General features: G+C 43.6%; 1 protein-coding gene across 13 annotated transcripts in view; it reads left to right on the forward strand.

Annotated features, from left to right (window-relative positions):
• The window catches only part of SHROOM2 (shroom family member 2), a 185,462-nt gene that overhangs the window by 132,695 nt on the left and 35,145 nt on the right, over positions 1-17,622 (forward strand). For 2 of the 13 annotated variants that reach the window (XM_073354656.1, XM_073354664.1), the window contains exon 1: positions 2,551-2,790. The exons of 10 other annotated variants lie outside the window; for them this stretch is intronic. In XM_073354656.1, the coding sequence (XP_073210757.1) occupies positions 2,768-2,790 (23 nt within the window). In that variant the 5' untranslated portion in view covers positions 2,551-2,767. Of the gene's footprint in view, positions 1-2,549; positions 2,791-16,466; positions 16,528-17,622 lie in introns of those variants that run through there. One more of the 13 variants, XM_073354646.1, reaches the window with a different exon arrangement.

Below are 17,622 nucleotides of genomic sequence, written 5' to 3' on the forward strand. Positions count from 1 at the left end.
AATAAAGCGGAGATTCAGCTATCCACTCTTACTATGCTGCCATGCTATGAGCTATCCCATAGAACAGGGCCCGCCAAACTGTGGCTCTTTTACCATTAAAGTGCAATTCACAGAGCCCCCCCCCCCCAAGGCCTCCCCCATTTTCCAGCTACCGGACCGGGGGAGGGAGGGAACTCAGGACCTCTGCCTTGCAACAGGCTGGTGCAGTAGGGGCTTCAGCCCAGTGGGGAGTGGGGTTCTCAGAGCTTCAGCAGGAGTAGGGTTGAAGCCTGGAGCCCCATCAGGCGCCTCCCGTGGGGCTGAAGCCCTGAGTTCTGGCCCCCGGCAGCTGTGCCCCAGCTCTCAAACTTCTGAAGATTGTCGTATGCGGCTCGGAGGGCCAGTAAGTTTGGCCACCCCTGCCACAGAATGTTTCGGACTTTCATTATGTGGGCCCTTAGCAACATGTATTGTGGTTTATATCAGCCTGCAGTGTGATGGGGAGGAAAGAAGAGACTACTATGCCAGTAAATCTGAGATATAAGAAACTCTTAAACAGTCATCTATCACAGTCATGATCTCAGATGTTGACTGTGAGACAACCAGATCTCTTACAGCCAATTAACCAATTAAACTGCTTTATGCAAACTACGTAAGGATTCGCAAAAAGACAAGGAGTCCTTGTGGCACTTTAGAGACTAACCAATTTATTTGAGCATAATATTTGAACAATTTATTTGAGCATTGGATGCATTCGATGAAGTGAGCTGTAGCTCACGAAAGCTTATGCTCAAATAAATTGGTTAGTCTCTAAGGTGCCACAAGGACTCCTTGTCTTTTTGCGAATACAGACTAACACGGCTGCTACTCTGAAACCTGTCATAAGTAAGGATTGAGTGATTTGTGCCTGATGTCAAAATCTCCTAATGATGGGCATTGTGTACTTGAATTGAAACTGAAAGTTTTGGGGCTATAAAAGTCAACAATAAATTCAGATTTATTTCCTGTTTCTTTAAGAAACAGAATCTTATAAAAATAAACATGCAGAATAGCTCTCATTTAATCTCAGGTTTCAGAGTAACAGCCGTGTTAGTCTGTATTCGCAAAAAGAAAAGGAGTACTTGTGGCACCTTAGAGACTAACCAATTTATTTGAGCATGAGCTTTCGTGAGCTGCATCCGATGAAGTGAGCTGTAGCTCACGAAAGCTCATGCTCAAATAAATTGGTTAGTCTCTAAGGTGCCACAAGTACTCCTTTTCTCATTTAATCTGTCTGCTATTTCTAAGTTGCCTGTCACTGAGGTATCAGAATGCTCGGGTAAGGGTATCAAATGGCTAGTGCAGGGATATTTGGTATGTGATTTTATTAAGAGCATTTTCCTTTTAAAATATTGTAATAGTCTTTACATATATAAAACATAACCCAGAAAAACTGTGTGGAAGGATATAATGCATGCTTTTGGCCACACTATAGGCAACTCACGCTTCACTTTTGTGATAGCCATGATATCATCAGGTCATAGGAGTTTAGGGGGTGAAGGAGGTTTAGCACGTGCGTGCGTGTGTGTGTGTGTCATTTAGTTCTATCTATGCACAATCATCTCTATAAGTATATGTATACACACACTTTTTCCAGGCTGAAGGGCTTTTAATGAAGATACTTATTATTATATGCCTAATTAATTTACATAGTCATTTAAATGTGATTGAGAAGGTAAGCCATGTGATTGATTGATTTAATTAATTAGTTTATATCTGAATATTTAAAACTTATTGGTGCTGAAATAAGGATATAATTTTCTTTATTGAAATACAAAATGAGACATTAAAAGCCTTTTTAACAAAAACAAAAAACAATTAAGCTTTAAAGGCTGTGAACTTTTCTTCTTGAAGTCAGACATTTTTGGTGATGTAACATATAATACAAACCAAGCCTTCAGTCATCAAGGTTAAAGTTGACAGAGCTTGTATGAACTTGTCAGTCATATAGAAGCAGGCAAAAACAAGCCAGCTGTTGTGAGGCATGGCTTTGAAAATCCTCTGTATTACAGTAAATTAGATACAGAGGTTGAGACAGAATCAGTTCTGTATGTCTTTGAAACAGGCTGGGGTATTTGCAAGGATGCAAAAGCTCATGAATGCAGTGAATAGAGGCAAACGTCTATAAATCCTGGTAAGGTTTCCCTGTATTTAGTTTTAAAGTGCTAGAATAATAAATGTGTGCATGAACTTCAGTTATCGTCTGTTGGTTCTTAACTGATCTTTGCAGTAGTCATTCATACAGTATTTCTTTTGTTCTCCAAGTCTTTAACCACAAGCTGTGTTTGCCCATCCCTGTCTGCAGTAGCTACAGCTACAAATTACAAGTGAGGCAGTGCATGATATAGAATTGTCTTTTTTTTTGTCTTTTTTTTTTTTAAGTGTGTATGTTTGTTCTAGTCCCTGAGGTTTAGGGGAAAAAAATTCCAGCTAGATGGTCTGTGTGGGGGGGTTGGGGGGGTGTGCGTGCTTGTGCACGGGCTGTTTTTAGCAGCTTTTGTTTTCACAATTGGCATAATGCACACTGGAATTAGAAGGCAGTGCCTTTCAAAAATGTTTGTTTTCTGGGCTGAAGTCTGCAGTGCTGATATCCTCACTACGTGACTTCCAGCCTCAGTGTTCTTCACAGCTTTATTTTGTAAGATAGGTTTTATATTTCTGGTTTCTTGGCAAAATTGTTATTGTGAGCACAGGTTCAGATGAAGACCCTTTCCAAATCAGCAGGTATGAGCTTGGAACTTGGAACTGGATGTTGACTATTGGAAGAAAGCGGTGAGTGAACAGCCAGCTCTGAGTGAAAATATGATAATGCAGCGTGGGTGTGTATGCTAATTGATGAAAACAGGTATCTGTGAATCCTTTAGAGATGAACTCCAAGGGGTTCACTTCAGTCCTTGTTTGAGAAGCTCAGGTGAACTACTTATAATTAACTCTGTTGCCTTTTTCTGTCTAATCTATTCTGACACTGAGTGCTGCCTAGCTGCTGATATTTAAAAACTGAGCACATTTCAACTTACTATGCCTTGATTTTTAGTTCTAGAATTTTTTTTCCAGATAACTTTTATTAAAAAGGACAGATTCCAAGTGATTTTGTATCCAGCCTTTTTTCCGTGAATGAGATTTCCTTGCAGGCAGTGTTAAGTAATGTTTCTTTTGTTCCTGCAGTGGTTGCCATTTATATAACACAATGGGTGTTTTTACATTGTTAGGATTTTCTGCTGAAATTCAATTCAGTGATTCAGTACAGTACATATTAACTGGCTTACTCCTGTGGGAGGTAGTCATTTTGAATCGATGCATGTCGCTGACTGTATATGAAGAAAGATGTGAAATTGAAAAAGCAAGCAAAAGATTGGCCATAAACATTTATTTTATTATTGATTTAATGTGCATAATAGTAGGAAGGAGGGAGGGATTTTTTTTTTCCTAATAAAGGAAAGGAGCCTAGTGTCTCTCCCACTCCCTTGGTATTACTAGAAATGTAATTATAATCAAATTTGATTTTTCTTTAGAAATGTGCTTTGTTCTGTTTACAGTTGACCATGATTGACTGGCCTATATTCTTATCTGCCAACATATGTTCAATTGCTTCTTGCAGAATGAGATTGGATCTGTTGGAAAGAAATCTATGCTCTTATTTCTGTGTGCAGAGAGGTGACATTTGTTAAAATAAAAATATATGGGGTCAGAAACAATTTTCATTCACTTTGGTATGTAAGTGGGGCACAGATGAGAGATTCTAATGAAGCAGGCTGACTAGAAATAATCATTCCCATATATCATACTGATAAACAGTAATGATTATGTAAGGATTGTGAAGCGTGGAGTGACATTTTTCTGTCGCATGAAATACAGAATTGCTGTGGGATCCATTTTGATTGCCTGCACAGATAACATTATCTGCCTCTTAGCTCTTTAGTAATACACTAGCTAATGGACGTTTGGCTTGGCTGTAGAAAACACAAGATACCTTAGATGGGATATGGGTTATAGTGTAACAACAATACGCTGCTCTTGTATTTCTGGTAGTATCCTGGTTGTTTTGTGTGTCCCCCTATTCTGTGGCTGTGGCTTATTGAGAACAGGGTTTTTCTCTTCAAAATAATAGTTCTTCTTGTGCTCTTCCTTTTTAACATTTGGTTTGTCAGTAGCTTAAGTGAGTCTTTAAGACCACTTGTTTCAGTAGCCTGTGTTGGACGTTGCCGTCCATGACTTCAGGCCCGCATTATTAAGGCAATGAACAGCTCTGTTGCTTCTACAGCAATTAAATGTGCTTTGTATCAAAACCTGCCTCCTCAAATAATCATCATGAGGCAATCATCATCGTGGTGGTTAAATAATGACATCAAAAGAATGTTAAGGTTGCAAACTCAAGCACCCAGAAGTTGGGAAATGCCAGAATTAAGGTTCTCCCATTCTCCCCCACACACAGTGTATGTCTGCAGTATGAGTAGGCTTGGAAGGATTTTATTTTTATTGTCAAATGTCAATAAATGTTAACTTCACCATGTACACACAAACCAACAAAAATATATTTCTATTGATGAAAATACAAATTCACAGATAAGCGAAGTAAGAAAAATGCTTGAGAACTATAGTTTGATTTAAGAATATTTACGTAATCTATTTTGCCATGGGATGATGGCAATTTATGTTTTAAGGGTTGCAAAGTTTTAACTTTTTGAATCTCAGCATCTACTGTTATTAAATAAAAACAACAAGGACTCCGGTGGCATCTTAAAGACTAACAGATTCATTTGGGCATGAGCTTTTGGATACATCCGATGAAGTGGGTTCTAGCCCACGAAAGCTCATGCCCAAATAAATCTGTTAGTCTTTAAGGTGCCACCGGAGTCTTTGTTGTTTTTGTGGATACAGACTGATACGGCTACCCCCTGATCCTTGTTATTAAATAATTATCTATCTCCCCCGTAACTTCCTGCAACCATGAAAATTTAAATTGATAAAAACTGAAAAAAAAGTTTAAAAATAATCATTGATATTGTCTGTCAAAAGTACATAAAAATTTAATTCTGACAAACCTAATTATGATAATGGTCTTGAATTACCTAGCGGAGTACTATTTTTTCCCCTCGTGATCCCTGTCTTGTTTTATGCACAGGAGGGATATGTTCTGGGGATGAATCAGGGTTGTGTAGTAAAGGAGACTATTGTCTGTAGGACCCTACCTCATTTGTTTCAGACATTAAAAGGAGTGTGCAGGGATTGTAGGAGGATTGAGATTTTGGCAGTTGAGTGCCACCCTGGAGAATTGGATTCAATCCCTGTCTCTGCCACAGCGTTCCTATGTGATGCTGGGCAGGTCACTTAAACCCATCTTTTCAAAGGTGGCTGTGTCTTCCTCATTTTCTGGGTACTCAATTTGACACCCCTGGAGTCTAATTTGCAGAAGTGCTGAGCACTCACTGAAGTCTGTGGGAGCTGTTCTGAACAAATAGGGATATAAGATGCTACGTTTTCAGAAAAATCAGGCCATAAGCATCTTAGATTGGGCACCTAAAATTAGTGTACTCTTGGGATGTTGATGTTTCTGTGCCTTAGTTTGCCATCTGTAAAATTGGGAATAGTAATTCTACCTTAGCTCACGAGGATGTTGTGAAGATAAATAAAATAGTTAATGTCTCTGAAGCACACAGATGCTGGCTGGGTCCTGTGGAAAAAGTAGTAAGTCCTGCTCTGCCCTTGATTCCCTGAGATAGAGCATGCTCAGTGCAGACAGAATCTTTAGAGAATTTAGCTGCCAAATACTAACAAGTCTCTGCTGAACGTGTGTGAACGGAGATATTCAGAGGCTAATAAATCTGCCAAACCTGGATGAATTTTCATAGGGTCAGTAAAAAGCACAGCCCTGACACCAGAGCAACATCCCTGCCAAATTTCATGTTCCTCTAAAGTGTGGAGGCCCTAGAGGTTATCAGACACACAGCTGTAAGACATTTTTAACATAGGCACAAGAACATACATTTCTCTAATTTCATTCTTGGAAACAGCTGAATTGTTTTTGCTGAAACATTAATTTAAAAAAAAGCCATCTTGAGGCAGGCACCCAACACAGAATAGTCTGACCTTAAAATCTATGGGTCCTCCTCCCTTATCTCCCGGTTTCCCCTACTCTTGGTTCTCAGTCCCAGTGTCTCCCCCATTGCAACTCGTGGTCTCAGTTTCACTTCCTCCCAACAAGTGTCCAGTCTGCCGTCATGTGTTTTCCCTCACTCTCCCTAAGCCACGCGTGCACACAGTTCTAAATTCTGTTCCCTCTGTATTTGAATTGTGTGGCTTACTCCTCCCCACTTTCTGGGCACTTGCAGGGAATCTCATTAAGAGCACAGGAGAGACAGCCTCCCTGCTCTCAGTTTCAGTGCCTGGTCTGGCATGGCCCACAGCACTCCAGAGTTACAATTGGTGGTTTAGCATGCTCAGTGCAGACAGAATCTTAGAAGAATTCATGTGCCAAACTCCAGCAAGCTCAGTAGGTATGAATTGCAGTTTTTTTCAAAGGCTTATAATTTGGGTGGATTTTCGCAGGGACAGCAAAAGGCACATTCCTGACACACAGCATCTGTCCTGCCCAGACGAATTTTAAGTCCCTGCCCCAAAGCATGGGGGATATTAGATCTTCTCAAATTAAGAGTTGCCACTATTTTTATAACATGAGCAAAACAACGTATTTTTCATTGGCCTTCTTGTGAGAAATGGCAGAACTATTTTGGCAGAAATATTCCCCAAAATTGTCAACGTGAGGCAGACACCCAGCATGGAAAATTTCAACCCAAATGGTTAAAGTTTGCCAAAGTACAAAAAATTGAAAACATAGTGTTATAATGGGAAGTGTCAGGCAATTCTACCAGCTCTGTCTGTAATATCTGTGTGTGTATACACATATCAGTATTAAAACATACCTGACAGGAACAATATCTAATATCTTTTCTGATTTCCAAGACACACATGTGCATTCACTGACTTATAATCCACCTTTTCTTTCTCACTGATTCTCTTTTCAGATGAGTCACAACTGAGGCCTGGTCTACACTACAGAGTTAGTGTAGTGTAGCTTAGTTTATGTCATCCTCACTCTGTAAGTGTCTACACTACAGCATTACTCCTGCTGATGTAAATCCCCCATTACACCAACCTAATAACTCCATATCCACGAGAGGTGTAGCACAGGGGTCTCAAACACAGCTGAGACCTGGGGGGAGGGGGAGGGGCAGCACAGGGGTCTGTGTGTTGCCCTGGCTGGGCCTCAAGGTACCTCCCCCAAAGCTCCCATTGGCCGCAGTTCCCCGTTCCCAGCCAATGGGAGCTGCGGGGGGCGGTGCCTGGAGGCGCGGCCAGGGCAACACACAGAGATCCCTGTGCCTCCTCCCCCCAGGTTCTGGCCACTTCCTGGAGCGGCGCAGGGGCAGGGCAGGCAGGCAGGCAGGGAGCCTGCCCTGCCCCTGGTGCACGCCGGGCCGGAGCCCGCCCCGAGCCCCTCCTGCAGCCAAACCCCCTGCTGCACCCTGCACCCCTCCAGACCCCCTGCCCTGAGCCCCCTCCTGCACCCCGACCCCCTGCTGCACCCCAACCTCTTGCCCTGAGTCCCCTGCCACACCCTTCACCCTCCTGGGGGCAGGGAGGGGGCGGAGTTGGGGTGGGGATTTCAGGGAAGGGGTTGGAATGGGGGCAGGGAAGGGGTGGGAAGAGGTGGGGCAGGGGCAGGGCCTCACGGAAGGCGTGGAGTGGGGCCGGGGCAGCAGGGTGGGGTCAGTGATGCGGCCCTCGGGCCAATGTACTAGTCCTCATGTGGCCCTTGTGGTCATTTGAGTTTGAGACCCCTGGTGTAGCACTTAGGATGATCTAGTGAGGGCAGCGCAGACACTGCATTACTTACATGGCCTGTCCGCACCGCACTGCCCAGCACTAGGGTTGCCAACTTCCATTTTGTGCTGTTAGAAACACCCCTGCCCCGGCCACTGTCCTGCCCCTTCCCTGAGGCCCCACCCCACCCCTTCTCCAAGGTCCCGCTCCCCACTCGCTCCATCCCACCTCCCTCAGTCGCTCGCTCTCCTTCACCATCTCTCATTTTCTGGGGCAGGAGGCTGGGGTACGGGAGGGGGGTGTGGGCTCCAGCTGGGGGTGTGGGCTCTGGCGTGGGGCTGGGGATGAGTGGTTTGGGGTGAAGGAGGGGGCTCTGGACTTGGGCAGGGGGTTGGGGTGAGGGAGGGGATTGAGGGCTCCAGCTGGGGGTGTGGGCTGCAGGTGGAGCCAGAAATGAGGGGTTCAAGGTGCGGGAGAGGGCACCAGGCTGGGGCAGAGGGTTGGTGGGGGCGGGTGAGAGGTGCGGGCTCTGGGACGGAATTTGGGTGCAGGAAGGGATTCTGGGCTGGTACAGGCGGTAGAGGTGTGGGGGGAAGTGAGAGCTCCAGCTGGGGATGCAGGCTCGGGGGGAGAGCCGATGATGAGGGGTTTGGAGTACAGGAGGGCGCTTGGCTGGGGCAGGGGGTTGGGATGTGGGGGGGTAAGGGGTGTGGGCTCCAGGAGGAAGTTTGGGTGCAGGAGGGGACTCTGGGCTGGTGCAGGGGGTTGGGGTGCAGGGTCCCGGCAGCACTAACCGTGGCTCCCAAGAAGCAACCACCAGGTCCTTGTGGCCCCTAGGTGCAGGGAGACTCCATCCACGGGCTGCCCTCGCACCCGCAGGCACCGCCCCCGCAGCTCCAATTGGTCACGGTTCCTGGCCAATGGGAGCTGCAGAGCCGGTACTCTGCGTGCTGCCCCCCACCTCCGAGTGGCAGCCGCTTCTGGGAGCCGTGCGGAGCCAAGGCATGTAGGGAATCTGTCTTAGCCCCCGCCTCCAGTTGTGCTGCTGACCAGACTTTTAACAGCCCGGTCAGCAGTGCCAACCGGCACCACCAGGGCTCCTTTTCGACCGGGTAAAAAACAGACACCTGCAACCCTACCCAGCGCTGAGAGCCCAGGCTGTCAGCTCCACACGGAGCTCCCAGCTGGGAGCACAACTGCCCAGCCCTGCGCTCTGAGCACTGGATAGTGGGGCTCCCAGCTCGAGCTGTCAGCCCCTACCTTCCTCCCCAGTGCCCCACTTAAGTCGGTGCAAGCACTCCTGTTGAGGACATGCACCACTGGCAGAATAGGGTAGTGTGGACATGAAAACCCGCACTAATTACTGCAGTGACTATACAGCGACCTTACATAGGTCGACTTAATTGTGTAGTGTAGACAAGGCCTGATTGTGTGAGATTTCACAATTCATTTGGGACCTGATTGAACGAGTTGATGGAAAGACTCTCATTGACTTCAACAGGAGTTCAGTCATGTCTTTGGCCCTCTGTTAAATGGTGAAAGTTATGCAACCTTCCCATTACAATCCCCTCTTTTCAAAAATGACAGCTCTGCTATAAAATTTTGCCTCCTGGAGAAAACTGATCTCCTTCTCTTGGTGTTTATTTGTTGGCTTTTGGTGACACAATGATCAAACACATTTATTTGAGTATTTTAAATGGTTTGTCTTACCATAAAATAGTTCTGTCTTGCTCTTCTGTAGTGGGCGTATTTTGAAAGCAATATGCTCATGCAGGGACAGAGGGGATGCCCTTTGTTGCCTTGGGAACCCTTCTGGCTATGGTGTACAGTTATTGATAGTGAAGGATAGAAATTGCAGTGCAGAGTGGCTGGCACAGGGATGGAAAAGCAGGACACAAGAACTGCTACAGAGATGTGGAAGGCTTTCTGTTGGGGAAGGGGCTGGTATGTGAATACAGTTGGTCGTTTGCATTTGAGTAACTTAAAAACAGGCTTCAAAAGCAGTTCTAGTCTGAAAGCGGCTGCAAAGCCAGTATTATGGAATTCTGTATTGACTTTATCTCAGTGATTTCTTCAACACACGTTCAATTTATAAGTAATAACGTGGTCTTTTTAATTGCCAGTCCTGCAAACTTAGAACTCTGCTTTACTTTCAGTTCCCAGCTCTTCTGGCTCTGCTGCATCCACTTCTTTCAGTTACACATGGGCAACCTCATTGGACCATATTCTGATCTCAGTTAAGCAGATCACCCCCACTGATCCCAACAGCCATGGGAGTGTCACTGGTATAACAGAGAGACACATTTAATGCACAGTGTGGAATAGAGAGTAGGAGGATTTGACCCTTCGGATAGCCCTGCTCTTAGTACTTAATTTACAATTCTCCAAGTTAGGCTGCTGGTCCACTGCTTATTACATTAACTGTAATTGTAACTGTCTGACTGTTAGCTTGTCTTAATCTTATATTGCAAGCCTTTTGGATCAGAGGCTCTCTCTTTCATTGTGTGTACAATGCCTAGCACAGTGAGTCCCTGATCTTTGGTTGAGGTCTCTGGGCACTACTGCAATATATGCAGAAGTGACAGAATAGTTGACTCTCCCATAGCTGTTCTGACTCTGCAAAGAGCAAATATGACTCTGAATATGTACAGGATGCTGCAGCGGAGAGTTAAAAGCTGCTACTTTACATTCATTTGCCTGACACCTCTCAAACTGAAGGTGTGGTTAATATAGGTAATGATTAGCCCATATTATGATCCAGTTCAATTTTTTACAGCTGACATTTTGAGATTTTAAAAGGCAGCTACAGCACATCTAATGCTGTGTTGATTTGTCCTGATCTTGGAATCTGTCCTTTTTTTAAGGCATGAGTCAAATTGTGTGTTGTAAGGAGGTTTGTTGAGGGCAGGTGGTGGGGGAGAGGGGCGGGGAACTGATTATCAGCATAAATGTTCTTGTGCCTTGGAACACTTGAGGCAATCCAGTGTTTCCACCGCTGCCTGTCTAATGTTGTATTTCTTGCTCCATCATAGTCTGTTCCCATCACAGCAGCATCTTAGTAGTTTTATTGTCATCTGTTGTCCTCCTCTTTTCCATCTTCCACCAGGTGGCATCCAGTCAAGGTCTGAGGCATGGAGAGAGCAGTTATCTCCATAATGTTAGAGAAATCTGTAACAGCAAAACCTTTTAATATAAGATTTACTACAACACAAATATGGGGCCAAGTGAGCTTCTGGAGGATTAATGGATTTATCACTAAACATTTATTACTGAAGCAAGTCTTTTATAGGAGGGAGAAGGGTGATGAAATTCTGGCCCTAATGAGTGCAACGTCTGTCTTTCTAGCCTCCCAGTAATTTAATCTGCACCCATTTCATCTACCAAGTGCAAAAAGTCTCTTCCTCTGTCATCACTCACCATATCACTCTCCTCTGCACTTCCCTTCATGGCCTCCCTCTCACCTTCCACAGGTAACTGCATTTCTCATCTTCACCTTCAGCCCTCTTGCTTCCTTTTAACTCTCCAGAACCACCTTTGTAAGTGCTGCCTCTGTATCCTTCTCCAGCTACATGTATTCTTCCGTGCTCCCCTTATGCTTGGATTTCCTTCCCCCAACTTGAGCTCCAAAAGACTTCCCAATTCATTTGATCCCTTCTTTAAAATACGCCTCTTCTCCAAAGCCTATTGGTCGTGATCCACCAAAGAAAGCAGAGCATTTGGATGTCTGCTCTGCTGTCGGTTTGGGTCCTCCTCTGGTGAGCTGGTTTGAACTGTATTTTCTGCCTAGTTTCTTGGACAGAGCAAATAGATTGACAGCTCTTCCCTAAGCAACAATGCTTTGGAAGTTGTAAAACAATTGCTTGATCCTAATTTTTCAGTCTCTTATATGAGTATCTCAAGTTTTCCTTTATTTGCAAAATACCCTCCTGCATTTGAAAAGCGCCAAGTATCTGAGGCTGTTGTTGTTCAGGGGCAAAGCTCCTGTTGAAGTAACCATAGAATAAGGTCGTATGCTGTGCAGGTATTTTGTCATTTGGCTCTCTAGAATATACTTTAGAGTCAGCAATTGTAAAGCTAATCATAATCAGAACTTCACTGTTGGGAACAAGGGAAGGTGCTGTTTTTTTATTTTTTTTAGTTATTTGTATTGCAGTAGCAACTGTGGGTCCCATTATGAAAAGCACTGTGCAAGCATACAACAAAAAGATGGTTCCTGCCCTAAGAGCTTACAATCTTAAGAGTATGCCTACACTATGTTGTAGAGCTGTAGTGTAGACCAGCGGTTCTCAAACTTTAGAACCTGAAGACCCCCATTTTGATTTTAAAATTTTTGCGGACTCCTAAGCCAACTTCTAATTTTCCCCAAGGGTGCTCAACCCCTGCTTAGCTCCAGGCCTCCCCCCACTCCACCCCTTCCCCCAATGTCGTGCCCCACCCCTGCCCCTTCTCTTCCCTGCCTCTTTCTGCCCCCTCTCCCGAGTGCACCCCATCCCCACTCCTCCTCCTGTGTCCCAGCACCTCCTGCACGCTGCTGAACAGCTGTTCCGTGGCATGCAAGAGGCACTGGGAGGGATGGGGATGAGTTGAACAGCAGGGCCAGTGGCCCCAGACATGACTCGCCGACCCCCTGGAGTACCCTCATGGACCCCCAGGGATCCATGGACTCCAGTTTGAGAACCACTAGTGTAGATGCTTCCTAAATCAATGGAAAGAGTTTTTCCATTGATGTAGGTAATCCACCACTCCAAGAGCCAGTAGCTAGGTCGATGGAAGAATCCTTCCATTGACATAGACGTGCCTACAGTGGGGGTTAGATTCGCTTTACTGCATAACATTTTTCACAGTCCTGATCAATGTCAGCCTTAGGTCAGCCTAAGTTTATGTGTGGACCAAGCCTAAAACTGTCTAGATTAGGGCTTTGCCTACATGGGGAAGATTTTTTTTCAGTATAACCTAAAGTAGGAATTTAAATTGCTGTAATTATACCAGTATAACTCCACCTTGTGGATACTCTTATTTGGATATCGGAGTGCCTTTTTTCAGTTTATCTTATGTTGCTTAGGAAGGAGGTTTAAGCTAAACCAAGGAAAGCCACTCTGATACTGGAATGAGATTGTCTACATTGGGATGGGTTAAAACCTATATAATATGCTTGTATAACTGGTAAAATATCCCTATATAGACAAGCCTAGGATAAATGGTGTATTTTTAAAATGTTAGCTAACACATTGTAACTCAAGCCATATCTAGACTAGGGCTTACAGGTGCAGTGTTACATCAGGTTATCTAGTTTGATCTAATAAACACCCCTACAAATCAAGTCAAAACAAAGAAATTGTAGTTTCCAACATGTTAATTGGATTACTATCACTGACTCAGCTAGTTAACTCAACTGAACATCTCACTTGTCAGCCCTAGCCTAGATAAGGTCTAAATGTAAAACAAGAGAAAGTCGGTGGATACTGAGGGAAAGTAAAGGGGAATGGGTTTTGTCATATGCCTCAGAGATGCTACATGGGCCATCCCATGCACTGCAAAATGATCCATTCTGGTGATTGCTCATGAACTTCAGTAGGAGACTTCTAAAAAAATGATTTAGGCCCAACCATGCATTTTACACACCTGTGAACCTCTTAACAGTGATAAATTAGACCACTGCTATCTGCTCTGAGTGCACACAGGTCTCCTGTTTCTGTCTGTCACTCTGATCAGGAATATCTATTTTTACACCATTGGAATTAATCAACTTTTAAGTTGCAATAAAAATGTGCAAAATGTGCCCAGAGTTCAACTCATATCGTTCTCAAGACACATCTCCATCTCCAGTGTGGCAAATTTTACATAGTACCCAGGCACTGTATAACAAATGTTTAAAAGCACTCCGAAACCTGGCCTAAGGCATCCAACTAATCCTAAAGTAACCAGAGTAGAAGCAAATCAGTGTTGAACCAAAAGCCTAATTGAACCAAGGGTCATGGTGGAGTCTCTATCATTGATAAATTTTAAATCAAGCTTGGATGTTTTTCCAAAAGCTATGCTCTAGCTTTTCAGGGGAAAGTTCTATGGCCTGTGTTATACAGGAGGTCAGACTAGATGATCATAATGGTCCCTTCTAGCCTTGGAATTTATGAATCTATGAACAAAATGCTTGATCAGGCTTCAAGGGACAATCAAGAAAAGCAAGATCCAGAGGGTACTGTAAGAACATTCTGCCAGTGACCACTGAGTCCCTGAGTGCTGAGATGACTCCACAGATGTCATCTGTTAAGACGGGATATGAAAAAGGAGTTGTATTAAATAACAGAGTCCAATACCATGTAAAGATTTAGACATGGCCAGTTACACCTGGAGAGGATTTTTTCCAGAGGAGTCCACTTCCTTTCTAGGCCAGGAGGTTATTGCTGCAATATTTTATTTGATTTATTTTCTTTCAATTTAGAATAAGTAGAAAGCACCCATACCCAGTGTGACAGGTTGGATCACAGAAACCCCCTTGGGACTGCCACCTGTTGTGCCAAGACTACTTCTGCTCCTGCTTTCCTGCCCTGTCAGCTTAGGACTTCAGTGCCCTGCCTGGTTTGAGCCAGACCCACTAGCCTGCTGCAAACCCAGACCCCAAGTCTGAACCACGTTCTCTAAAAGCTGCCAGCTTGAGGCTCCAGCACCCTGTCTTGCTGAGCCAGACACACCAGTCAGCTCCAGCACAGACTCAGGGTCTGAACACAGGCCCCAAAGCTGCAGACTTAACTGAAAGCAATTTAAGAAGTATGCCTGTCTTTAACATTCAGATGCCCAACTCCCAATGGGGTCCAAACCCTAAATAAATCCATTTATTCATAAATTGTTCGCCCTCTATAACACTGATAGAGAGATATGCACAGCTGTTTATATCCCCTCCTCGTCCATCCCGTCCCCCAGTATCAACACATACTCTGGGTTAATTAATAAGTAAAAAGTGATTTTTATTAAATACAGAAAGTAGGATTTAAGTGGTTCCAAGTAGTGACAGACAGAACAAAGTGAATTACCAAGCAAAAATAAAATAAAACACACAAGTCTATGTCTAATCAAACTGAATACATGCAAAACCTCACCCTTAGAGGAATTCCAGTAAGCTTCCTTTTACAGACTAGTCTCCTTCTAGTCTGGGTCCAGCAATCACTTACACCCCCTTTATTGTCCTTTGTTCCAGTTTCTTTCAGGTATCCTTGGGGGTGGAGAGGCTCTCTCTTTAGCCAGCTGAAGACAAAATGGAGGGGTCTTCTAGGGGTTTAAATAGACTTTTTATTGTGGGTGGAGACCTCCCTCCTCTCTCCTATGCAAAGTCCAGCTACAAAATGGAGTTTTGGGGTCACCTGGGCAAGTCACATGTCCATGCATGACTGAGTTCCTTACCAGCCAAGCCAGATTCCTGGGAAAGCTCAGATGTGGATTGGCGTCTCCAAGTTCATTGTTGGCTTAAGGGCTTCTTGATTGGGCACCTACTGAGAATAGTCTTTTCTCAGGAAGCTGACCAACTGGTTCACTAAAACCTACTTAGAATCAGACAAGTATACAGACAATATTCATAACTTTGAATTCAAAAATGATACATGCATACAAATAGGATTAATAGATTCAGTAGATCCTAACCTCTACAGAGATATGTTACATGGCCTATGTAGTATAAAACATATTCCAGTTATGTCATATATATACATTCATAAGCATATTTCCATAAAGCCTTATGGGGGGCACCATCCCACCCAGGCTAGGAGTGCCCTGCCAGTTCTTTAGAATTACAAAACACAAATGCAGTACCGTCGACTCACCCCTCCTACCAAGTTGCAGCACTTACCAAACACCAGCACCCTCATGCTTCAACCTGTATGTCAATCTCCCCTCACTTCTCGCAAAACTCAGATAAAACAAAGGGGCCCTGCAAAGCCAGCACATCTTTCCACAAGTGGCAATGCATTCTAGAGCCCCAGAACCTTTATGGAGAACAATTACTGTTAATCAAGGGATATCTAGAATCAGCAACTCTCCTTCACAACTGTGGCAGTGCATGGTGGGGAAAGAAGTGGTCTCTCAGGTATGAAGATGATGTGGTATATGAAGCTTGTGATGATGGTGATTGGTGATGGGTAAATAAGGTGACCATGGATCATTGGCCTAAATGGAGGCAAATTTATGGATGTTACTTGTACGTATAAAATTTATTTAAGCTGGTAATATTAGAACTGTGTCAGTTCTTTTCTCTTTGAAAATTTACGTAGCTGAAATGTTTGGGATTTTATTTTTGCCAAAGCCATCAAAATGTACAATGATTAAATAGATTTTGTTCTGCACTAAGCAGTAAATCAGCAATGCCTTTACAATCATGTTATCAAAGGATTAAAAATCTCTCCCATTGTGTCACATGGTTGCTGGAATATTTATTTTAACCTCATTTTATGATAAGATTGTTTTCTATTTACAAAAGATGAATTTTCCAGTGGTGTTTATAATTTTCTTTGCAAGTTTCTGTGGACTTGATCTCTGCAGCTCCATATTGTCTATGTTTCTTTCTACAGAGCAATTAAAGTTTTAAATCAGCCTCTTTTTAGTGGATTTCTTGGTACTTACACTAATGTAACACTTTGCAGGTTCTTGCCACAGGGTTCTTCTGGTGCTTGAAGCTTTCTTTCTTTTCCTCCTTTCTGAACAGTAAGATCAAATCTCTTCAGGGTAATGTGATTAGCATGTTTTGCATGAGAACCCACCCACCCTGAATGTAAATTATCCCCCATGCTGAATGCAGCTACCTTTTTCCGATAACCATCTTGTGTGCCACTGTAAAATGTGTGTTTACTTTCGCAGAAACTCTGTATGAAGGCACATATGCAATCCCACTAAACTTTACCCCACCAATTGGAAACACCGCATCCCTTAAGCATTTACGCTGTGTGACATTTTAAATATTTTTCTTTCATTTCATTTCATTTTATTTTGGCGGATGACAGTACTATTTATCAAAGCTTTCATTGTGGTACGCTCCAAAGGATTGTTAAGAACATCTCATCGGAAATTCTGAAACACAAATGTTTTTTGGATGTGTGAACATGTCAACTTAATAGTGCACTCTGTCCTGTTCACTTTCGCCTGCAAACACAGTTCTGATTTGCATGTCAAGTTTAATATAACTTTGCAGACTGGCTGCAGCAGTGCATGCAGTTCACATCTTTGGACGCTCTTATGCTGTGATCTTGATTTTCTGTGTACCCAACCATTGCCATTATGTAGTATGTTATGACCTATGTTAATAAAAATAAATCCGAGAGCTTAAAGGACTTTTTGGCATCACGAGTGAGCAGAAAAAAAATCAAGCTGTACATCAGTTACCTAGATGAGGAATAATTGTTGTTACTTTTGACAGGCATTGGTATTCAGTACTTAGGGCCTAATCCTGCAGCCCTTACTCATGTGAGTATTTCCCAAAAGGTCAAATTGGACTATTTAAAAACCCAGCCCCGCTCACATTGAACTCAACAGGGAAACTCTGATTGTCTAAGTCAGCATTGTGAGATCCAACCAAATGTGAGTAAGGATTATTGGATCAGGTCCTTAAATCCAAGGGAGTGATTCTCATTTACACCAAGGTCATGCCACTCTAGTAGTGAAAAGGGTCCTTAAAGTAGAGTAAATATATAAATTTGTTTTTAAATATAATTCACTCCAACTTCATGGCACCTCAAAATTGACCTGTTCTGTTCATTCCCTCTGAAGCACCTGGCACTGGCCACTGTCAGAGACAGGATACTG

This window comes from Lepidochelys kempii, chromosome 1 (assembly GCF_965140265.1).
Source record: "Lepidochelys kempii isolate rLepKem1 chromosome 1, rLepKem1.hap2, whole genome shotgun sequence".
Lineage (NCBI taxonomy): Eukaryota > Metazoa > Chordata > Testudines > Cheloniidae > Lepidochelys > Lepidochelys kempii.